Source organism: Amphiprion ocellaris, chromosome 3, assembly GCF_022539595.1.
Source record: "Amphiprion ocellaris isolate individual 3 ecotype Okinawa chromosome 3, ASM2253959v1, whole genome shotgun sequence".
Taxonomy (NCBI): domain Eukaryota; kingdom Metazoa; phylum Chordata; class Actinopteri; family Pomacentridae; genus Amphiprion; species Amphiprion ocellaris.
Window position 1 is genome coordinate 14,972,270 of NC_072768.1, and position 25,680 is coordinate 14,997,949.

General features: G+C 41.0%; 1 protein-coding gene across 2 annotated transcripts in view; it reads right to left on the reverse strand.

Moving 5' to 3' along the window:
• Window positions 1-15,692: 15,692 nt before the first annotated feature.
• The window catches only part of LOC111573643 (tetraspanin-18), a 33,402-nt gene continuing 23,414 nt past the window's right edge, over window positions 15,693-25,680 (reverse strand). For both annotated transcript variants that reach the window (XM_055009412.1, XM_023277909.3), the window contains 7 exons: window positions 21,192-21,287; window positions 19,866-20,060; window positions 19,495-19,569; window positions 18,622-18,720; window positions 18,198-18,374; window positions 17,451-17,534; window positions 15,693-16,569 (listed from right to left, as the gene is read on the reverse strand). In XM_055009412.1, coding sequence (XP_054865387.1) covers window positions 16,522-16,569; window positions 17,451-17,534; window positions 18,198-18,374; window positions 18,622-18,720; window positions 19,495-19,569; window positions 19,866-20,060; window positions 21,192-21,254 — 741 coding nt within the window. In that variant the 5' untranslated portion in view covers window positions 21,255-21,287 and the 3' untranslated portion in view covers window positions 15,693-16,521. The remainder of the gene's footprint in view (window positions 16,570-17,450; window positions 17,535-18,197; window positions 18,375-18,621; window positions 18,721-19,494; window positions 19,570-19,865; window positions 20,061-21,191; window positions 21,288-25,680) is intronic.

Genomic DNA, 25,680 nt, shown 5'->3' on the forward strand with positions numbered 1-25,680 from the left:
ATAGTTTCTTCTTTAAAGGGACTAAAAACTACTTTGTCGCTCAGTTTCTAACACTAACTGATGGGTTATTGCAAGGTCAGACGATTTACAGCCAAAGCTGGAAAAAAAGAGTTTATATCGTTATTTCTATGTGGTATTCTCCCTGGTTTGAACAGAGCAGGGAGCAGGATGGACAAAAAAAGCCACACACTAATTAGAATTAAATCTGAACAGCTACTGGTTTTTTGTTTACTTTTGTTTCCTGGTCACTGCATCAAATCACACCCACACAGTCCTGTGAGGCAGACTGCATTATACTTCCTATATAACATATTTATTAATATCTTACATACTGAAGATTCAATTTATATTTCTAACACTTATGAGTTGTCAGTTTGTCTCATGTCTAACAGGGTTAGTCTCGTTTTTACATTTGCTTCATTCTGGGATTGTTAACAGAAAGTAGTGCAAATGCAATGAACACTACTGTATTTATACACTGAAAATTCTAATTCTAAATTTAACACTTTGACACTCGAACAACAAAAGCAGAGTGTAAATATAGTAAATAGGGAATGTTTTCTGACGAAGCCTAGGGAGTTACCGTTTCTGGTAAATAAACAGTGGGTAAGTTAATCCCTTGTAAAACCACAATGGGTGATTTTTACACCTCAGAATGAGAAAAATATAGGGTGTTAAATGTAAGTTTAGGAGGCACTGGTAGCCGGGTTTCAGGCAGAGCTAGACTTGACATTTCTTTCCTTTCTAGCCTTTGTATTGAGCAAAGTCACCAGGTGCTCATTGTAGCTTTATATTTGCCAGACAGTTGTGTAAATTTTCCAAAAAGCATATTCCAAAAGCTTGAGCATTTCTTTAGCTTATAAGAACTAAAGAAATTGTTGATGTAGCCATCCGTAGTGGCTTAAAATAAAAAAAAGAAACTATTTAAAAATAGTGACCTACAAATTTTATATGCAGTCTATGCCGAAATGCAATCAAAACGCAAACAAAAATTTATATTTCATGCATCGTGCTGTGGGTCTGTGTGTGTGTGTGTGTGTGTGTGTGTGTGTGTGTGTGTGTGTGTGTGTGTGTGTGTGTGTGTGTGTGTGTGTGTGTGTGTGTGTGTGTGTGTGTGTGCACGGTCGAAGGTGGTTGACATGTGATCCCATTCTTTTTCTCGCATCAGCAGCTTCCAGATGGGATGCTCAGCCCAAGCCATTAGGCCCAAAGTTAAGCCTAATAGGTTAAATGCGCCTTAAATACCTTCAGGTGGTCTTAGGCTAACAATCTATCTGCAGCTGGGATGAGAGAGAGCTCAGATGTAAAGCAGTATACAACATCGTTTCACACAGATGTTCTTTGTTTTTGCAATACAAGCTCAATCGTGCAACAAAACAGTCGTGAGGAAAACATTTTTATAAGTGCTTCGAAAATGTCTTTCCTACAGAACATGATCTGTGTCCGTAATCAATCCACCCTTATTTTGAAGATCTTCCACAGAAAGCACAACCACTTAGGCCAAGTTTCATTTAAGACAAAGGGAAGGCATGGCCAGGAAAAAAAGAAAACTTGTGCCAATTCACATTGCCATCGCTTTTGGTCTTTGCCCTGCAAAAAAATGCTCACCCATTTCTGCTTGCTTACAGCAACAATTGCTGACTTTTCCGCAGTTGCGCAAGAGTTTAACTGGAGCACACTGATCGCATGAGAACGGCAAAACTCAAGAGAAGCCTGTTGTCACCCACTAAAGCCTTCAGCTCTGGCAGAGGAACTGGAGATCATCAAGGGTAGAAGAGGACCTGCAAGCTTGTACCTCACATTCAATACAATAATACAGACTTTTCCTAATAATGGTGATTAAAAGTAATCTCTTAAATACTTCTCTGCAAAGTTTTACAGAGCTCTTCAAATTAATGAATCACAATGCACTGGCAATATTCTCTGTCAACAAATCTCTTTTAAAATAAAAGTCTGTGTTAGTCTGTCTTTCAACACTGATTGAGTTCCCTGTGAAACTCAGCCCCAGGTCTACTACTTAAAATGTACACAAACAGATACTTTACCAAAAAACTATTTAATCATTTCCTGCGATGACAGACTATCAGTGCAGTTCCGACTTGCTTTTAATTAAAACTTTTGGAAAATGGAAATCTACAGCTCAGAGCAATAAGTTGTATCAAATTTTAGCTGCTGAGACAATATTTGTTAGGATAAATTCCATATTGGTGTTGGACTTCTCTGGAGATTTTCACAGTAACAGAAGTCCCCAAAATCACCAAAATCCTTTACTAACTGATCACTAATCATTACATCACTGTGAGTGACCTAAAAGTTTTAGTTGACCCCAATGAGACCATCTTACTGATGTAGACAGAGTTAGGTGGTCACAGGTCTGATGAAATGAGACCCAAAGGCTGAAATTGACTGCTAGTTAAAGGGACATTCCCCCCACCTCTGAACCGCCCTTCTGTCTGAAACCCAGCTACATGAGATAAATAAACACTTACAGAGAGGAAGAAGAGCAGCCCACTGTGCCCTGAGCAGCTCTCATTAAACCTAATGGGTCACGCTGCTCCAGCCAGGCTCCACTGACACCCCTAATAGAAGCCTGCATGGTTAAGGGACCATGAAGACCATTAGGGCACTTCAAAGTTCACCCCTCTACATTAGGGCCCTGCTGATATGGCAAAGAGGGGACAGATCCAATTCCTCATTCGCTACTTTATTTTTCCATCACTTGACCTGTCAGTCAGTCTGCTCCATAAACAAGTAGATGCTTGAGCTGCTCATTAAAAGGCCATCGTTAGCAAGGCCAAGGCTGTAAATCAGTGCTTATATCAGCTTTCAGCAAAAATTTCTTATGGGTCATATTTTAGCGCTGGCACTTTGGCTTACACTGTTAAATGATCCCTTTGGTTTGAAAAGAAAGCTGCTGATTGCACTGTAAATCAAATTTCTTCACGCACATTTGGACCAATGAAGAGAGCACTATGAACTGTAAAGGACCAGAGCCAACACAAATTGACAAGCATGCTGACCAGTAAAAAAAAAAAAAAAAAGAAAACTCCTAACAGACTCAGACTTGTGAATTCACACAGGCTGCAATGAAACCGAAGTCCACCTCACTCAAATAACTTCAAGTGACATGTTATCGTAAATCAAAAGAGCCAGCAGACGCGTGATATATTGATTCTGTCCTAAGGGACATACAAGGAGGAGCAGTCTCCTGTTGTGGCCATAAGTCAGGACTACAGGCCTTCAGCAAGGCTGTGTAGAGAGGAGCAGGAGGCTGGAGAGGAAGGAACATGACATACATCACTTTGTCCAGTAAAACGTCCCTCATTACAAGCAGAGAATGCCAGTAAACAGCTCACATTTAGAGCATGAAAAATTACTGATCTAAAAGTAGTGACATCTGTTTTTAGGAAGAATCTGCAAAGTAAAAGGAGGGAAAATGAGAAACGGTCTGATCAAGAGACAGGACAGTGCTGTCTGAAAGGAAAAAATGAAGCGCTACTTGCTAGGATATTTTAGGACTCAACTCAGAATATCAGAAATAAATGATATCCAAAGTGTGTCAGATCTGCACACAAGACCACAAAATCTGACAGGTCATTGTGTTTGCGATAGGAGATAAGTTTAGGAGAGAGGCATGGCTGAGGCGTGACATCAGAGCATGGACAACTTCCTTCACTGAGTTCCTTCTAATGGGATCTCTGGCTCTGGGCCAGTCGTTGCTATTATCTTATCTGCAACTCAACTATCAATGAGATCAGTTTCATCTCTTAATGCTTATACTTAAAACAACATCTGATTTGTAATAACAGTGGTCATATGTGATCAAAATGTGTGTGTCAACGTATTTAGACCAAATGTTCCTCTGTCTTGTGATCTTTTAATACTCAGGTGTGCTAATGACTGAGTATTCAAAATTAATGTTTGAACACAGTTGGAAACATTCTGTTCCAGGCCACTAGGAAACAATGATTGGTCAAAAACAATCAGTATCATATTTTAATGAGGTACTATACGTTACGTTTTTTAATTGTCTTGAAATTGTCAGAATCTGTCTTTGTTGCATATGTCCTTATCATTTTTTTTTACATCTCCAACACAGTTTACAGTTTTTTAAGTAGAAATGCAAGACAACCAGTCCATCACTTCTCAGCATTCTGAAGTACATAAAGTGTTTGTAAAGCCATAATCTGATCACTGCTATGACGCTTCAGCTGTGCTTTTTCTTTTAGAGAATTAAAAATTAAGGAAGCGGTTAAAGTTAAATTTACATTACTAATTTGCATCAAGGATAATTTGTGGTATTACTGCGTCTGCAACTAATTGGTCAGCATGCACACATAAAACCACTGGTTTCAAATAAAAAGCACTTCCACAGTTAGTGCTGTGAAAGGCTAGACCTCATAGATATCAAACTTTTAATCAAGCACCAGGTGTGTCTTTCAGAGGAGCATCTTCTCATATTGGAGAAAGCATTCGCTCGCTTTGTAAATCTGCAGTCAGTCTCTGGCCTTTCCTCCATTTTTCCATCAGCTGACAGTGGCCAGCAAACAGCCAATAGCCTGCCAGCTGCCTGACAGACATCTCTGTGGTCTGTAACCATGGAGACAACCTCACGACGGCTCCCATCATTCACTGACTCCCCGTAATAAAACAGTTTATTACAGTGTGGAAATGTCTAGTGTGGCTTTTTGACACGCTAACATAAACAGAGAGGGAAAGGATTTAAAGTGGTACTGGCACTTGGGTGTAGGTTTGAGTGGGCGAAAAGAGGTGAACGGCATTGTTGGAAACCACTGGGTTAGTGGGTTAAATCAGCACTCATGTATTGTTGCAGAGACTCAGCGTTGTTAAAGTAATAGTCAAATATAAAAGTGCATATTTGCAGAAGCATTACATTTAAGACTGGCCTGGTTACATTTATGAAGGCAGCTTTTTTTATTTACTAGATACATGTGGTAGAACATAAATAATATGACCAATACAACATGTTCTAATTTTGAGCTGGCATGCTGGAGCAATGAAATGACTCACTCTGTTGATTCCCATAGCTTTTTTACTACGCCTGTGTGCAGCCCACTGAAAGCCTGTCTGCTGATTCTATCGTAACACCCTTCAAGTTTGTTATCAGCCTGTGTTTTTAACCCCTCAACCTCTCTGCTCCAGAGCAGCCTTTTGTGTCTCCTTTCGGCAATATGCTTCCAATTATGAATCTTGCGAATATGGGGATAGGAAGCACCATCGTGATTTATTGCGCACTCAAGTCCAGTCTTGATCAGTGCATTTGCACATGCAGCCCTCCTGCTGCAGAGCTCAGAGGTCAGACATACACAACAGTTGACCTCTCGCAGACTCATGTGCTCCGTGTCACCCCGCAACTGATTGACAGGCCGAGATGACGGCTTGACAGCGAAGGCCACAGGGCGAGTGTGCAATGAGCAGCTAAGCGCCGCATTAGCCTCCAGCTGTGTGGAAACTTTGCAACACAGAAACACGGGGTGAACCGAGAAAGTGAGAAAAACAGAGATAACTCATGAGGAGAATGAAGTGGCCTCAAACAGTCACTATCGCTCGGCTCACGGCTGACCACTTAAAATGAGTCCTCTCTTTTGTAACCATCAAGCACTTTGTGGTCTTTTCACATGAGATAGCTTGGACCATCTATTTGTAGTCATCAGCTGAATCCAAGTACTGCGGACTGAAAACACATGCTCCAAAAGTGAGTCACACGGCACAAGAGATCTCTCAAGACAGTGGTGATGCTTGGCCTGAGAAACAACACATCCCAGTAGACTAATATCCTCTCCTTCCAGCTCACTTCCCGTTTCATTTTGGGCCATGGGCACCACACTGTGCGTCACAAAGGCTGACTGGTCGAGTCCAAAGACACGGAGTCTGTGGGACAATTCAAACATTCTGTACCACAAAAAGAAGGCTGTCACACTGAACTGCAGCAGTATTTGTCGTATTGTTTGTCCCGTGTATCAAACTGTGTTGTCGGGTGTACTTTCTACATTCTCACATTTTCATAATAGGTTTTGTGGTCTTGTTGCAGCAGATGTGAATCATCTGCACCTGGTATGGTTTGTGCTGAACGGTCCTCGGGGGCTTCTCCGGGCGCTCCGACTCCCCACCGGACCTAACACCTTTCACACTGGATAAACACAACACAGAGGAGTAACCTAAGTTTTATGTTAGAGGGTGGGTTATTACATGCAGGAAAAAGGACTCTCTAATTCCCCTGGGAGGCTAACCACCCATAAATCATCAAGCAATGAAAGTTTCCTCTCCAAACAGAGGGCTAAAACAAACTGAACATGGAACCCCTCAGCCCCACTTCTCCCCCATCTCCTTCTCTCTCTTTTCTGGTAGGAATTTTTATGAGGAAAGAAGAGATGTGGTGGTACAAGACTACACTGGAGCAAAGAGGTAAATACTGCAACATCAATCCTTTGATGACCCCATACTAAAGAAAATAAAACTTTAGTTTAAGGGCCTCTACTCTAGCTCCCCCAACAGCAGCAGGACGACTACAAATCCAACCTCGGTAACTCACAACATATTGAGAACAATAGAGCATTCTCATATGCATGTTTTTTCAGTGTTTGTCCTTCTGTTAAGGTTTGTTCCTACAGAGGGAATCCAAAAGCTTTTGCGAGGATGTTCTGGCAGCCACAATTGAGATGGAAAATAATCAAAGACGTGCTGAAAGAAGCCTCGCCACAAACTGTGAATTCATATCACAAATTCAAAGCAAAATAAACAGTTTCTTTTGGTTTTCTTTCTTAAAATGAAAGCAGTCTTTACTGTGTTTAATATTTGCATCTGTTTAACTTCTGAAAGATTTTGAGTTTCATCTGCTTTTAGTTTGATTTCATGGGTCCAAATGTGAATCAAGCTGTGTCATCCCAGAGGGAGCATGGCAGCAATGTTGCAAAAGAACTGTCCTGACAACTGTCGCAGTAGATTGTCTGCTGGGTTTGCCACCAGAGGGGCTGCACGTCTCAGGGTTGCGTTAACATGCAGCGATCTGACCTGAGTGACTAAACCTCCAGAATCAGGAGCTGCTAGTGCTAATCACCTGTAACACTTAGCAGCTGTTATGTACTCACTGAGATCCTGAATCAATCTGAACACTTCAAATGACAGAAGGAGAGCGGAGGGGGCACTCAGCCTGCTACTGGTACTTAGTGATCAGCAGGTCAAACACAAAACGTGCCTAAATTACCACACTGTTTTAATTTGAGGGCCTGGCCTCATAGTCAAGTCCAATTTGCTTCAGTCAACACCTGGGAGTTTGTAGGATTAAAAAAGGGCCTCTTGAGAGTTTTTACGTTGGAACTAATGTTAACAAAAAGGGCACAATGTCACATGAAGACGGTGTTATGGTGTATTTTGTTACAAATACTATTTATATCCATGAATTTACTGGATAATTACATTTTTTTAATATCATTAAATGCATGCATACCTACATAGATACTTATAATGAAGAAATGCTTGTACAAATTCTCATGTCACGGTCTATTCAAAGTCTCTTCTTGATGATGCCTAAGAGGAAAATCTAGATTTACAAGCAGTGGATGAAGGTGTAGTAGGAACGCTACTGCCCTCATGTGGTGAACTAAATGACTGCTGACTGTTAAATCTGTGTTTCTCAAGAAAAACACAAAATACAAACTCAGCTTTAGTCATCATCTGTCATTCACCATTTAAATTTGACACATTTGGGGTTGATTTTACACCATATCATGAGCCTAATTTCAAAGGACATGTTGCAAAACATTATTTATCCTCGATAAACACCTATTAAATATAATAAAGTAAATAAAACAACCACATAGAAGGCCGATGTAAGTATCTGAAGAAGCCCAAACAATGTCTTTGTGAGATATGAGCACTGTACTCAGATCATACAGTTTGGCTAAAACTTATTCAACACCACCGGTTACTGTTTTGTGATCACTCTTGACTGCCTTTGGCGTATATGGCACAGGAAACAAAGCTGCATATTTCTCTTTTATTTGAGGTGACTGTAATGAGCTCCAGTATATTGTAATGAGGCAGGTATACTAAAAGAAGTCAGCTGGTCGTTGTTCAGTTCACCTTAAAATTAACAAGTATCCATTCATTCCCAAAGTGTTAAAGTGTGTTTCTTAATAAGCTTGTTAGGAAAATTGTGATCACATGTTCTGTTGTGTAGACTCTTTGAGAGGCGTCAGTCAGTTTTAGAGGGTGTAATAAATGGTCGGATGTAAACACATTCATATAATCCCTGAGAAATTACATTTGATGAATGTACAGTACACAGTCTAGTATGTTATTACATACAGTTGTGAACAAAAGTTTAAAGACTACCTGTAAAGACCATGTGTGTCATGGCAATCTTTAGTTTCCAATTACTCCTATAACTACTAATTTTCTATGAAGGAACCACTGAAACCCATGCGCCATTGGTACAAAAAAAACCCCAGAAATATGTATTTTTGTTCTTTCATAGATTTATTATAGGTATGGAAATATGACAAAACTGCCAGGTCAAAATATACATACAGCAACCTATAATTTTTGGTGATGTAGAAAACTGTGTAGAAAACTGAAAATTACATTTTCTTAGTGTCATGACCTCTTACCTTCTTGTGAGTGACTGCACTGACTGACTACATCTGCTGAATTCTCTGTGCCAATTAAAAAATGGAGCCCATTTGATACACAGACTAAGCCACAAACATTACAATAGGAAACTCAAAGGAGCTCAGTACAGATCTTAAAAAAAATAATTATTGGCTGAAAAGGTCAGGAAAGGCACCTGGGGCCATTTCAAAGCAAATACAGATCCCAAAATCAACTGTGTAAACAATTGTTTAGAAGTATTAAGTGAATGGCACAGTTGTGTCACTGCTATGATCCGGAAGAAAACACAAACTATCACCTGCCGCCGAGAGACAACTGGTCAGGATGGTCAAGAGTCAACCAAGAATCACCAAAAAGCAGGTCTGCAATGAATTAGAAGCTGCTGGAACACCACAGTGAAATGTGTTTTATATCACATGAGCTGGGAGGTTGCAGTCAAAAAAGAAGCCCTTCCTCTAGAAGCAGCACCTTAACACTTGACTGACGTGTTCTGGTGATCACATGGACAAAGGAAAGGCTTCTGGAGGAAAGTTTTGTACACAGACGACACCAAAATTGAGCTATTTAGCCACAATACCCAGAAATAGAGTATGTTTGGAGGAGAGAAAGGGACACCTTTAACCCCAAAAACACAAAACCTATCATCAAGCATGGTGGTAATATTATGATCTGAGGCTGTTTTGTTACTAATGGAAGTTCTGCATTGGAGTATTGGAATAACGAAGGAAGATTACCTCCACATTCTTCAGGAAAACCTAAAATAAACAGCCAGAGGGTTGGGTTTTGAACGCAGTTGGGTGTTCCAACAAGACAATGACCCTAAACAGACATCAAAAGGGGTAAAGAAATGGCTAAATCAGGCCAGAATTAAGGTCTTAGACGGGTCTACAAGCATGTGGATGGCTACCAAAATCACCCAAAAGACATTTCAACAAATGTTAGCATTTCTGCACATCAAGTCATGGAAAAAAATATTAGACCAATTCAAATTCTTGTTCATTTTAATGCCTGGTACCACAAAAAGTATATTACCGGAAGAATACAATGAACGCGACAAAAAATACAGCTCATTCCATAATACTTTATGTCCTGTTTGACATGCTTAAGCTTACTTGTACTCCCAGGGTATGTAAGAGGCCATTTCATGTCATAAGCAGCACTGCACATGGAAAGGTTTCCTGCTTATATTCAAGCCGTAGCACAACTCAGAAGCTGTCAGCTCTCACATAATGCTTAAAACAAAAGAATTATGTGAAGCCACAAAGGCAGCCATTTTTTTTCTGCCATAAGGTTAATCTAAAACGATGCTGAGCAGCTGAACTTGCAGCATGATCTGTCTTGTTTGTACAGAGTATACCACCCAGTGAACACAAGTCCTCCACTACATCTTAAACTGCCTCTTTGGCCTAATGATTGTGGCCTTCTAGAGAAAATGGAAGCTCTGTTTTACTTGGCATATACAGGACAGAGAAGGTAACATATTGCATTACAGAAGCTGTTTAGTTGACTAGAGAATGAAAAGATTAAGCCCAAATCAATAAAATGTCTCACCCCAGTAACACAGTGGTCATTATTGATATATCTACCTTTGTGAATAATAAATTATTAAAGTGATGGCCTTGATTGCAGCCACCCAACCATGAATGTTGGTAACCCCAGTAAGCACTTTAAACTGAAACACTTTGCAGTCATACTCCACATTACAAAAACACATACATAACACAAATTATCATTTCAAACAACACATTTAACATATTTAGCCTTTGTTGAAGTACGTAAGTTCTACTTGTAGCGCACACTTAGTTAACCTTTGTATGTTCAGCACCGTTTGAAGTTGTATTAATCTTTTCTTTGTCTTACCGGTGCTGGGGTCTCTGGTCTTCTCTGCTCATCTGGTAACTTTTGGCAAAAGATTACATCAGTGGAGCACCAGGTTTTTATACCAAGCTGATAATCAGACCATACCAAGTGTCTGCCACTTCAAGGGGTGGACCAGGTTTATTTGATTTACATTTTATTTTATTAATTTGATTTCTGTTGGGTAATTACATATATTAGGGGTTTGTTAAATATTATTCTTTTGATTAAGTAGGCCAGCTGTACCGTTTTGCGCTTTTTGCTGTTAGTTTAGGTGTAGGTGTTTTATGTTTCCCCTATTGTGTTTAACTAGTCTGGTCAGTTGGTATGTATATCCTCTTTTGTTTTCAGCTTTGCTATGAGTTTGTTCAATCAGTGCGGTTCGTTTGAAGGGTTATTTTATTGCTTATAGCCTGAGTTAAGTTCTGTTCTTTCGTCCTGTTTTATGGTCCCAAATCTGTTACTGATTTTTGTAACTTTGTCATTTTTGGGGTGAAATACAAACCCTGTTTTGAATGCGAGTCCTCCTGCTTTGTAGTTCAGTCCCTCCCAATTAATTTATTGTAGGATGTCAGAAAGAGGGAAATGCCCATTAGACAGCACATCTCCAAATTGTATGTTTTGTCCAGTCAATAGTCCAGAATTATTTAAATTACAGTATGTGAAATTCCAAGATAAGAAGCTAATCTTCATGAATCTGAAATCTGTTAGAGAGTTGAATTTGACTTAAAATTATTTATATTATTACAAAATTATTGATGTCAATCCACAAATGGTTTTAGCTCTAAAAAATGTCATCTTCTTCACAAGACTCAGTGCCAATATATCTGATAGGAGTCATATGTGTTAGTGTCTGATGGTTGTTGTGAGTTCCAACAGACTACTACAACAATGACTTTTCAGTCAAGATTAAGTTGATTAAGCACTAATTGTTATTCCACCAAGGTACGCGTTGGAGTTATGTGACGACTGGCATACGTTTATCTGTCTGTCTGTTATTCCGTCTGTGTACAACATTACTCAAAAATGGAAAAACTGATTTGGATGAAACTTTCATCCAGATTTCTGTATCATTTTGAGATAGTGGCTCGGCGTCACTGTACTTATGACTACAAGCTGCCTGCTGACGATCACATGATTGTGATCCTACTACAAATCGACCATTGCCGACTTATCAGGACTTATCCGTCGGAAATGATACAAGGAACAATTGATTAAATTGTGGAGATGTTTCTGAGTCCTGTCAATTCCTGCCACCCGCTACATATTTAGGTCACACAATTCGGTATCCGTACATAACGTACACATGCAGAACAGACGCATGTGTTCAGTGCAAGGTCATTTTGTTTGTGGGTACATCTATATTAAATGGCCACATTCTATATTGTTGTGATTTCTGATCATCAATAACTACTAAACAAATGCTGCATTTCTGACAATGCTATATGGGGGAATGAACAGTATAGGCAGAAAACTGCGCTCTCTGACTGCTTTTCTTGTTTATTAAGCTTTCACTCTGTTAATATAAAACAACTGAAAACAACTGCAACTGAATGCAATGTAAAGTGGGTATCTTGCAGTGTCCAAACCTGTTGCTCTGTTGCTTTTTAAACTTACTGCTTTGTTCATAACCATAAATTATTTTCAAAATTGCATGTAACCTCAGGGTCTTGAAAAGCAAAGCCAATACAGGTGTGCCTTGCATTCTTTCTAACAGCCAGCAGGGGGGGCGACTAGCCTGGTTCCAAAAAGAAGTTTGAGTGTATAAAAGTCTTCGAGAAAATAACCCTACTTCTCGTTTGAACTGTCATCTGAATAAACTTTTAAATAATGACTTTATGTTCTCAGTCAATAGTTTCAAAACTTTTTGAATACAGCATGATGTCTGTTTTGCAAATTATGGCCCTATGTAAAGTACATGTTAGTTAAACAATGGAAAAGCTGCCATTATCTTGTTTAAATTTTGTCCGTCGCTATTGGCCAGTTGAAGATTTGTTTAGAGACTCCTTTAGTGAAAACCAAGTTCTTTACCTGGTAAACATCTAAGCATTGTACTGGACTGTCGTAGCAAGGAGGGACCTGGGCTGGAAGGCAAAGCACTTGGATTAGCAGCTAATCTTTGTTCCAGCCCTCACCTTTGGGACGCGACCAAAAGATTGACTTCATGGAGACAAGCAGATCGGATGGATATCCTTGGTAGGATGGCTGGGCTCATCTGTAGGGATAAGGTGAGTAGCTTCTACATCTGGAGGGAGTTGTTAGGCTTAATTATTTTTTATTCAACATAATTCTGGCTTAACACTGATTTACACATTGCTTTTATGTGCTAAATAAAAGAGTTGTACTGATCTGTGAATGAATAAAAGTGATTCAAGCATCTATCCCAGGCCCTGAAGGATAGATTAACCAAAGACTGAACCAGATCAGATAGAAAGAAATGCAGCTACTTACACTCATTTCTGACACACACACACACACACACACACACACACACACACACACACACACACACACACACACACACACACACACACACACACACACACACACACACACACACACACACACACACACACACACTTACTTGGTGCTGAAGGCCACTCCACACTCCAAGCCATGAGAACTTCTTGTGAGAACAAAAGCTGTTGTGCCTAAGAACTGATAAAATCAACATGACTGGAGTTGGTGCGTCAACTAGCAGCTGTGATGCTATTATATGACTGTGGTGGAAGTCTGCAGGTACTGGTGAAGGGAAGAATACAGAAAGAGACATGTCAACCGTATAGGGAGGTTCTCTTTTACAGTACATGACATCGACTGATTGGAGGAATCGTGTCAAGAGGCTGAGGACATATCTGTGCACTAAGTCTAGACCACAGCTCCTCTCCATCAGTTTTTCATCAATAACATTGTAGCACATTTCAGAAAATACTATAATCTATATATTGTTAACTCCATTCATTCCTGGGAAAACGCCCACAGATGAACACTTTGTTGACTGTGGTCTTCTTTTCATTAATGGTCCTTGATATCAAGCTTAATGTTACATCTCAAAATAAACAACTTTAACTGAGAGAAATTTCTTGTCTTCTATCTCAAAACACTCAAGAGAATTCAGACTAGAGTCCCTGCTCCTTCATGTTGAATGGAGCATTCTGAGGTGGTTCCGGCACCTGATTTGGATGCCTACTTCTGGAGGTTTTCCACACAGATAGAGCTGATAGACGGAGGCGGGGCAGACCCAGATTGCAGTGGTAGAATTACATGTCTCTTCTGGCCTAGGAACGCCTCGTGATCTCCAAGGAGGAGTTGGAAATAACTGCTGGAAAGGAGGACGTCTTGAATACTGTGCTCAGCCTGCCGCCATCATGACCTAACAAATGAGCAGTAGAAAATTCATAAATGGAACATGTCCATATGGTGTTTTTTTATATGTTAGAAGATTAACTAAATAAGCAGATAATGCTATGGCTGCATCTTGAAACTGCAGTGTACAGATGACAATCTCAAAGACTCAAATTCAATCTTTTGGAGAATTCAGACGTTACAAATCTGAAGAACAAATTCCGTCACCTTGCAAGGCTTGGATATCATTATTATTCTTCAAAATCTGCTTCTGGTTCCAACATATATGGATGACCTACTCCAAATTGCAACTTGCTATTAGGAAGAACAGAGTAGCTTAAGTGTCTGAGCAGAGTCGTAGGCGAGCTGGTGTGCTCAAGCTGTAGTAGTGCATAAATCATAGATCCACGCATTGTCAAGAAGGCAACAAAGGCAGGAAATGATTATTTTTAAGGTTAAAACATCTAAATGTGCTATTTTGATACACAGGGGTGGGTTTCAGGGGTTAAATCAATGACAAGAGAGGGATTTTAATGAACTGACTGAGACTGCTATGGTGCTTTATGTTTAGCCACAAGTAAACACATAAAAAATTATTAATTGATTACAACAATCCCAGGCAATGTCTGAGCTCAGAGCATTACAGCAACCTACTGGCACCTGACAAGAGGCCTTCTTCCCAGCAGCACTGATTTTCATATGAACAAGCTTGTAGGGAAACACAGATGTGACATGAATAGGCCCCTGAATACAACAGAACTCCCATTAATGTCATTACTAACGCCTGTGCGTACTTACTATTTCATGTCAAAATGGATACTTTGAAAAACATTTATCACAATCACCTGCTGACAAAATACATCAAACACAGGCTAACGTTGTGCCAAGAAGATTAGGTAAGAGTGATGTTGTATCTTAATAACTGGTGCAATAAAAGTGATGAGTGGATGAAATGAAATGACACGGCGAACAAGTCTAATTAGGCAAAATAGGTGGAAACAGCTTTAAAAATCCTTGTTGTTCACATGCTCAGCTCCTATTTGCGTGTATTTTCATAATTTCCATTTCCATTCACTTCTGTCCTCTCCAGGCTACACTGATGTTCATACAAATCTCACAAACGGGGGTTTTTAATTTTCACTCTGCTCTATTTTTCTTGTGCTACATTTAATACCCCACATTTGCATCACTTTTGTTACTTTTTCTTTGACTTCTTCCCTCTGCCATTTGCTGATTCTCCTGCAATTGATCATATTCCACAGGCATTTTAAAGTCATGCCTTTCCTTTTCCCATTGTACGCTGCTCACATTTATCATCCTATAATCTCATTTTGCAGGGGAAAAAAAATCAATACGCCAAGGCATTCGAGGTGAGATTGATTTCATTACAACAATGACACCAAGGGCCATATGTGGACGCTAATGGCATTTTATTACGCTTTGGCTCATCAGCGAATTAAACCACCGTTCCTTTGTGTTTCAATTCCTCAAATGTCAAGAAGGTGTGGCAGAGAAGAATGATTTCATAGAGAAATAGATCCATGCAGGAGATGTATAACTGTCATTTGTGACAAATGGGCTATTTTTACTTGAAATTTTAATTAGAAATAGCCTGAAAAAATGCTGGAAAATGACGATGTTTTGTTCTTCTTTTTGCGTCAAACGGTGTCAATAATGAATACAAATGACGTTGATCTTAGTTGTGCAAGGTGGATAAACAGAATCAATCTTGCAACACCTCGTTTCCATCATGTGGGGACACATTATCATCAATCATGAGGATTGTTACAAATAGGGTTAATCGTTTTTATAACAATGATGTCACATTGTGCACCCGGTTTAAGAAACACACAAGAACAATCATTTAAAATGCCATTTATGTGACTGACTTTTCAAGAATCTAATACAAATGCATACACATACATTTCACCACCTAGAACCACATATAACCACTAATGCAATAAACATCACCATACAAACAGAAAAAAGAAGTAGAGTTGTTGGCTGTCAAGCTTGGGAGGGGTCACAGAGCCACGAGCTCACATGCTCACAAACTAGCTCATACACATTCATAACAAGCATCCAGTATGTACACACACAAGCACACACAGTCACACACACACACACACACACACACGCACACAGAGCTTATATAATACAGCATTGAAGAAGTGTGGCTGTAAAAAAGGCATGTGGAGGAAGGGAGTTTGTTACAGTATACAGTATGAAAGGATAGAGGGTAACAGCCAGAGTGTACATGAAACACACGTTTTACAGTTCAGCCAACTTTACTAAATATAAATATTCTTCATCCAAAAGTCAGTGCAGTGCCTTCTGCTCAGGCTTCTCCTGGTCCTCATCCCCAGTCCATGATACACCCAGTCTGTGCTAGACCTGGTCCACAAATTACTGTTTCCACTTTACACACAAATCTTTTTACATCAGTTTTGTCTTTGATCTCCCACTTTCTCAATGGTTTGTATGTGTGTGTCTATGTGTGTTTTTGTTTTTTTTGCCACCCAGTACCTCAAAAGTCCAGCTGTGAAGTACAAGAGTTTTTTTTTAAATCAGTTTAGCCAATAGAAAAAGAGATCCACAAATTTACAAATGTCCACTTTGTTCTTTTCTCCTGAATTCCCTTTTTTTTTCGAAAAAAAAAAAAAAAAGAAGTTCACAGATGGAGCAGCTCTACTGGATTCCCCTGAAGAGACACATTGCAAAGACCATGGCGAAAAGCTGAGGATGAGAAAAAGAAATGATTAGTACACATGAAGACGCAGATTGTTGATAATCATTGAATTCAGTTCTTTTGGTTTTACAGTTGGTTACTCAGTTTTATCATTTGGCTGTTTGTCGTCTCGTGACATCTGTTCTATTACTTTATTATATGTTTTTATTGTGGAGCACTTTGCAACTTTGTGTTTGAAACACATTTTTCATTGCATTAACACAAAATGCATCCACTGACCACATTTTTCACATTTGCAACATCTTGCTTGCTATATCTAAGAAAAAAAAAATCAATAACTTGTGGCCAAATGCAGAGCAGCACTCCATATCTGCAGCTACATGTGCAGAATATATACTGTAAAAATCTGTATTACTTTACTGCCTGTTGAAGCATATACTCTCCATTTATATTCTTTATATTCTTGGTTTTTACATAATTATAAAAAATAAATCAAACAACAAAAATATAATGAATGGATCACTTTCAGATGTTACTGTTTTGTATGTCATCCTGCTATGAATAACAGAATTGTCTGTTGTTTTTTTTCTAAGAAGTTAAATGTTGTTATTGTCAGTAAAAGAGCTGACAGTAAAATGTGTACTAAGTGTTTTGGACGCATTATTGTATTTTGGAGATATGTATGTAAGTAATGAAGACATGCTTCCAACCAGTTGTTAAAAAAATGCAAAAAGGCAGCCCAGTCTAATCTCTGTTCCTGTGATACCAAGTTTCACCACAAGATGGCGATCTTGCCATACAAGAGTTTTCAAATAACCTGTTCAGGCAAATAGCCTGAGGTTAATGCAGAATTGCACATTTTTTAAATGAATATTCAGGTCATTTGAGAAGAAAAGAAAACGCTGCATATTTTAAAACACCCTCATACCTCAATGGTTAGCACCACAATGGCCAGGGCTCCGGCCACGTAGATGTACAATTCAAAGTAGTCGACTACTGCAGAGTAACAGCCCTGTGGACATGAAGAAGCAACGCTTAGCAGAGAATCAATAGGCTATAAACTTGCAGAATTACAGAGACAATTAAAGTAACATCACAGCTTCAATTGAGTGAGGCTTTAAACAAAGGCCTGGCTGAATGAGTGGGAAGCAGGGCCTCCAGCCTCACTGCCTTTTAATGAGAGTTCTTTGTGTGAATGAACAGAGAGAGCCACGCACTGCGGATACCTCTCATTGTTCTTATGATTGAAAAACAACAGGTTGAGGGTACAGTAAAAACCTCTTCCTATAAGCTTTCACTGTAATTACACTCAAGGCTTGAATCAGGGATGTGGGTGTGCATGAATTAAACTGCAAAGAACATCTAATTTTCACATATTCATATACTTGTTATCCTCTATTTTTGCACACATGTGCGCCTCACAAAAATTCACATTTGCCCATGTCTACACACACAAACACACACACATGGATACACTAGTGTCTGTATGTTACTACATAGTAAGATGGCCTCCCATGACCCCCAAAACACAGAAAAGCACTAATCAGCCATGGAGGAGTCAGCTAGTCCCCAGATGTCACCCCTCAACTGTCTTCTGCTCTAATTAAGGCTGGAGGTGGTTTAGAAGGAGGGAGAAAGAGAGAGAGAGGCTGACACAGTGAATGTCAGAAGTTACCTTGTTATTGCGGAACATCATATTGCCTGATAAGCACTGCTCCTGGCTGATGTAGGCCAGCTCCCCGGTCTGACTGGCACGCTGGCAGCAGGCTTCTGGCACCATATGATTTGGGTTGATCAGCCTGAACAGGCTGTCCTTAAAATCCTCTGGGCTGTTCACCCCACAGCAGTCAAACTGAAGGGAGGAGAGGAGAGAATAGGAGAAGAAGCCCTTATTGCAGAGTGCCTATTTGTGCACTGGCCTGTGGTCCACTGTGTGCGTGCACCAATCCAGCATGAATATTGACCTAAATGTCTAGGATTTATCTATAAAATATAGCCTCCTGATGCCTGGTTGTAACTTTTCCTGTTTCCAGACTGTTGGTGAAAGCGACGACTCGGTAAAAGCTGCAGTATGAAAGCTCTTTGCCATGTGGCCTTACTGTAGTCATGATGGCATTCCATGTGGAGGTGAAGACGTCACTGTTGTTGTAGCCCTGATAATGTCTCTTCAGCTCCTTGGTGAAGTACTCTCTGGTCAGCTAAAGCAACAGCCAGCAAGAGAACAGCTTAGTGTGGTAAAGATAATATCTGTTACTCCAGACAGCATCAGTGGAGCCTCGGGCTGGGTGTCATTTTAACAAGGAACTGCACCAATTTTACATATCAAAGTCTGTTTACAGGTCTTGGATAGCACTGCTGCATAATATGTGAAAACTGTATAAAGGCTTTTGTGGCTCTGGAGGGAGCTGCTGTAAGTCTGAGGAACTGCCTCAAGTGGTGTAACTTGAGGCAAGATCGGTTGGGACGAAAAAAGATGTTTGAAAATGAAGAAAAAAAAACCCGGAGGTGTAGAATTCTAGTGAGCTCACCAGTAGCCCGCTACTCATCTCTGCCTGGGGCTAGTGACTCAAGGCTACATTAGCTGCTAAATCTCAGAGCAAACAGTTGGTGTTGGGGATGCATTGTGGGTAATATAGGTACCAGTTTTTTTAAAGGAGGAAGAATGCAGGATAAAAAGATATTTCTAGTTGGTACACTGAATTTGGACCCCCTCCTTTTTTTCTCTTTTATCTTTACAAGATGTCCATCCTGAGACTGATATTGTTATAGGAACGCAATGCTAAATTAAGTATAAGCAATCACTCAACAATAGTAAAATTTTGTGGAGTAAAACAGCAAAATTAGCATTTAAAAAGGAAACTGTCAGGTCAAAAAATAAGTAGTGCAGAATCTAAATCGGAGCCTTGAGTTTTGACACCCAGCCCCAGTGGACTCTTGTAATCAAAGGTGGAGTGAATACTGAGGAAACTTACATGCTCCCGGAATATGAAGGCCAGGATGGCAGCAGCCAGCTCTGCTAAGAAGATGAGGAGGATGAGCATGAAGAACTGTAATGAGACAAAAAAGCAGCAGAGTGAGAGAGAGAGAGAGGCTGGCAAGGTGGATGAGTGTCAGAAAAAGTGCGTGTCAGTCTCTAAAAATCACATTCTGGCTGTGCCCGCTTCACTCAGCATTAACAATTCATGAGGCTAGCGGCACAAAGGCGAATAGAGGGGCATTTTGTTTTTTTGGCTTTCTGTTTCAAGCACGGCAGTCCAAAAACTGACAGACAGAATAATCAACACACATGCACACAAACAAGATCAGTAACGGAACCACATTTCAAATTTGTCAGCCGACTCACAAAGAGGAGCAGACACTTGTTTTCGCGGATGGCTCCGCAGCAGCCCAGGAAGCCCAGCAGAAAGAGCATGCCTCCCATGCCCAGAATGATGTAGACACCGGTGAATAGCAGGGGGTTGGCTGCGACGATTTCCCTGAACCCCGTGGGGTCCACCAGCACCCACACTCCCACTCCCAGGAGGAAAGAGCCTCCCAGCTGATGGAGAACATAGAAAGAAGAGACTAGTTAGACGGAAAAAAAAACAAAACATAAATCATCTGCTTTTTGTAAACATTAATGGCAACTCAGAAGATATCTTGATATCGGCAGGAACACACAAAACTTTCAACAAGAAGTCACACGATGGAAAATTTCTTTTATTCAACATACTTGTACTGCAAATGGTTGGAATGGCTAGCCTGAGAGTTGAGGATGAGATAAAAGGCTGGTATCTATAGAGCCACGGTGCTTTAGTGGGGGTGCGGGTGTAGATATCTACCCTACTTCAACTAACCCCCCAACCGGCTAAAGAAATACACAGCAGCTTCCCTCCACTCCCATCCTCCCTTTCACTAAAACCCTATCTGCAGCCACCGTGGGGTGACTCATGTGATTATGAAAAGAAGGTATTGAGGTAGGGGGGAGAGATCTGAGCCTCCAACATTTCTGCCACAATCCCCTTCCTCCTGCCACAGGCAGAGACCTGGGCTTGTGCAAATGAGCAGCACTTCAGCTCAGAGAGGTTGTGGTACGAAGAGAGGAGGCAGCCATTTTGAAAGCTGTGGCCTTTAAAATTACTGTTGAGTTACATGAGTGTGAAATGGCCATAGATATACACATACGCACACACACGCGCGCACAAACACACGCTGTGAAAAAGCAGTGGTTGTTACTAAGTGATGCTAAGAGCCAAGTTCATTCTTTGCTCTGCTGGGTGCATTATTACCCCAGCCTTGAACAACCACATTTGAGCAGAGTCTCTAAACGGTTTGGTTGCGCTTAATAAAGCAGGAAAAGAGACAAACCTTCTTACTGTGACCCTCCCCCTCTTTACGGGCTCAGACTAACAGGATTACCCTTGATTGTCTGATCAAGACTGATAAACTCAGGTGCCAGTCACAAACTCCACATGGCACAGTGTGCCTCAGATGTGTGTCAGCACACTAAAATTTAATCAAAAGAGAATTTGATAGAATCAAGATTGCTTCATCTAATGAAATGCAAATGTGGGTCCATTAGTCAGTCAGGCAGGGAGCGGCCAGAAGCCCATCTTAAATCATTAGATTGACACTAACTTCAGAGATAGCCAGATTAAGTGTCTTTGAGGAAGAGATGAAAAATACTTACAAAGATGAGGAAATTGAAGACAAACATGAGGTACTTGATGCAGCTGAGACAGTCCCCCTCCATGGTGGTCCCTCGTGCTGAAGCCTCTCCCTGCCCCTGAAAGAAAACAACATAAAACACAACACAAAATGTGCCACTTAATGAATCCTGCCAAATGCTCACAGTATTCCCACTTTTCTGCACCCTGGATAGGCATTAAGTTGAAACTGCCAAGAAAATGATACTCTGCAGAAATCTGCTCACATTTTTAATGGGTTCTGCCAGTCAAACATACAACACACACACACACACACGTGTGCACACACACATGCCTGTCAGCTGATTTGGTCCAATTTCAGATGAAAATCCTTGTGTTGTCCCCTTAGGCGCACTGTACCAGCTACAGTCTCTCAACAGTCCCTAAGTAACTCCAAGTTTGGGAAACACAATGTCAACCAACTCACCTTAGCACACAATTTGACAAGTTATTTAATTTAAAAATGTGCTTCCATGGTCAGATGGTTCCCGTCAGCACTTTTCTGTCTCGGGACAAATGGTGTCTCTGGGTTCAGAGTGACTCAAGAGGTTGTCTATCTCGGAACGTTTTACAGATATGAGCCCTGACTGAGGTTTCTTGTGCATTAACCGACAGGAGATGGCCTTTACTACACAGCTTCTTCTTCTTCTTAATGTAATGAGAGGCAGGAGGCCCGTGCTCCCATCAGCCAACCCTCTCTCTGACATAAACACACTTTCCTTGATGAAGGCCTGTCCCTGAAGCACTCCTGGTTAATGAAGAACACCTCTCCTGCATTAGGACACAACACGTTCGTCTCAGTATCCATGACCCTGTACACCTATATATATATATATATATATATATATATATATATATATATATATATATATATATATATATGTGATGCACCACAAAGCCTTCATTGAAGCAAATGTTTAACCTTTCAAACTGCACATGAACAGATTTTCCCCACAGGGAGGACAGGAACTGTCTACGGAATTATCTGCACATATTCTGCAAAAACTGAAGTGGAAACAATCTGTTGGGCAGCTATAATTGCAGTCTCAGCGAAGGAAGAAAATTAATTATTTGGCAGAAACGAACCAACGCTCTCTGCTTTGTACCTCTGATTATTAATTTGCTCTCCCATAGTGATAGCCAGGATTGAGACTGGGTAACAAGCGGATTAAAAAGCGATTTCTCTGAGGAACTGTAAATAGGTTTATACAACTACACATTGCCACCTCTAAACTGAAAAAAACAATAAAAGTTAAAATGCCTTCCTTTCACTCCTTTTGTCTGTTTTTTTCAGCACATCCGTCAGATGTAATCTCATAATCTGTAGGCAGTCTTTCCACTGCTAGATGTGCTGTCAGAGGGCTCCTCTGGGTGATCTTGCTGCTTCTCTGAGGCAGAAGGAATATGATCGATGCCAGGTTTGATTCCTGCCTGTCTTTGAAGGGGCTCTGCTGTCGCTCAAATGGGATTCTTCCTTGACCCCTTCACCCCTATCCTGCACACAATCGACTCAGAAATGTACATTTTCTGGTGGAAATAAACCATAACCTCCCCCAACCTCTGTCTGACGCAAGACTGTTGAACTGCTGGTGCAATTATTTTACACAGAAAGTATAGAAATTGTCTGAATAATTAATCCAGAACCCCTATCCTTTTCCTAATCTGTTTTCCTTTAAAACAGCATGTGTGCACTGGCTTGTTTTTCATTCTGCTTCTAATTTTAATGTGCTGTGAGCTCCAGAGAAAGCTTTTCTTCCTCATTGTAGGCTTGTGTAAGTTGCCGTGACAATAAAATTGAACAATACTAAAGATATGAAGGCAGTCTTTGTCTGTGTGGGGGAGCGAGTTAACGTAGAATGAGAACTTTAACTCTCCTCACCAGCCGAGGGCTTATTATTTTTTTTCCCTTTCCTCCCCAGACCCAGGAAATTGATTTAGAGCTATGGTTAAACACTTTCTGTAAATCATAATGATATGCTTAGGTATTGATTACCCTCCTAGTGGTACTCTGAGAGCAACCAACAGCCTCTTTGCCTGAGAAGGGTTTTAATTAACCCCTCCCTTTCCTAAGCCCCACTGAAAGGCCTAATGAGGGCACAGGAGGTCTTAATTGAGATTTGCATATATTACACTTGCACAGAAAAGCACCAGAAATGGCCCGTTCTCATCCCTCCAGCTCTCCACTGTCAATCCCGGGCCACTGTGAAGAGTGCAAACTGTATTTACTGGAGCAAGGGATGAAGAGGAGGAACGAGGAGGGGGAGGAAGGGGTCGGCTGGAAAAACTCTCAGGGCACAGCTCACTTCTTATTCTACAAACAAAACGTCTGATTTCTTTTCCAGCTTCACCCTTTTGCTCTTCGCTCCCATCTCAGGGTCAAACCAACTGTCAGATCCTGAGCCAATTTCCTTTTATGCATTAAAATGCATTGAGTGCTTAAGAATGAAATGGACTTTACCGTACGGGGCCTCGCCAGGCTCCCAATAACAAGCCGATGGTGCAAACCAGCATAGTATAAATCAAACTGCCACAGAGACCCCGGAGAAAGTGCAACGTAAACAAACTGGTCTTTCCCATGGCTCCCACGGGATCGCAAGTTCTCATCGATCACAGCCCAGCCACAGAGATCAGACCATTAAGTCTCTTTGAATATTCTGCAGAGTATATTATGCAGAAATGGGAAACATGGTCCACACCCCAGGAGCTGCAGCCCTACAACAACTTTGATGAACTGCTCCTGGATTAAAGGCAGATCCTCCTCAGGTGTGCTGTTTTGCTAAGCTAGCAATACGTTAAAGTAACGAGATGTGTGGCATTGTGTTTTTTCAGGCTGGCAAAATCCACCCTGCAAAAACAAACGCGACACACACACACACACACACACACACACACACAGCAGTAAAGAATACTGCACCGCTTGGAGACAATGTGTTATGGGGAAATACTGTATGTCCTCAATCTGACAATCTATGTGGCAGTCGTTGCCCTGAGGTAACCAGTAAATGCCAGCTCCATCTATGTCTGCAGCATCTCCTCTTACTGACATCGTAAAACACCAAACAGCACTGAGATCCTGTTGTTTACTCTTGGTGAAGAGTGATGGTGAGACTGACTGACGGCTTAGTGAAGCTCCACAGTCAAAGCTGGCTGTGGAGGTCGACATGGTTGAGTTTGATGGTGGATTAATGGGAACTGATCCCAAATCAACTTCACAGCACCAACAGAAGCCAGAGCTCTGTAATGAGGACAAACTCATTTGACCTACATTCTTCTCAGTATGAGCATGAAGAATTTAGAAACATTGCTACAGGTCTTTTCTCATGCTTAACTCAGAAAACCAGAGGTCTGTTTGGCCGGCATCTATACCATCAACTATTACGGTTGTGTCAACTCGCTGTAATTAAAAGATAAGGAAGACATAGACCCACAATGAGAACGCTCCATATATTAATAGCACAGCCTTGGGTGGTTCCCCTTGAAGATGTCACTTTCAACCCGATTAATGAAGTGAGTCCATATTCCCTTGCTCCGCTAACCACCGCCCCGGACGAATGGATCAGAAAGACAAGGACATTGTGTCTGCTCCTCGCCAAACGGTTGCCACCCCCCACATAACCAGCCCCTTCGCTTCGTCTTGAACGTGAGCCTGCATAACAAATAACTATTAATGCTGAAATCCTCTTGAGAGTTTGAAGATTGAAGCTTGACCCTTTTAAATGTCATTGACCCTCTAAATGATCACCTGTAATTGAACTCTGGGGACGACACATTTGTCCCCGAAGCTCGCCCATGCAGCTGGAGCAGGTGTGTCTTGCCATCCCCTGTATGCCACTGAAGCTCTCTGTGCATGTGCTAATACCCTCTGACAACGACACTAAGGGACTGCACATGCCGCATCACCCTTTATCTCAATTAAAAACCCATTTTCATATTTCTCCATGACTTCCCAAATCAGCCACAGCAAGCAAACACCCCAAAATCCGAATAAAGACGGGCTCCTCTGGCAATGAACAGGATTCCCCGGAGGCACACCATGTCCCTTAATGAACCTCCAATTAGGAGAGAATGAGCCCTGGGCTGTGCTGTCACACTGAGGAGCTTTGAAGTGTACTGAATGCTAAGCAGCTATAGCAATGTATGCTGCTTTAGAGGGCATACAGCTTGCAGACAACAGGGAACAACCACAGAGAGAAAGTGTACAAAAGTAGCTCAAAGCCAACCCGGCTCACAGTGTGTGTGGGTGTAGCTCACACAGAGAGCAAAGCGCAGAAACTCAGCTGGGTGAGGAAATCTGGAAACCTGCTCAGATTTTGCAGAGGTGCAAATGCTGGTTAGATGCTCAGGTGGACACATATAAATAGTCGAGCCTCAGGCGAGCTTAGCTTAATGAGTTTTCACGGTACACATATATGATTGGTGAACATTATCAGCCTCCGCACATTACGGGCAATGCTATTTCACCACAAAAAGCGG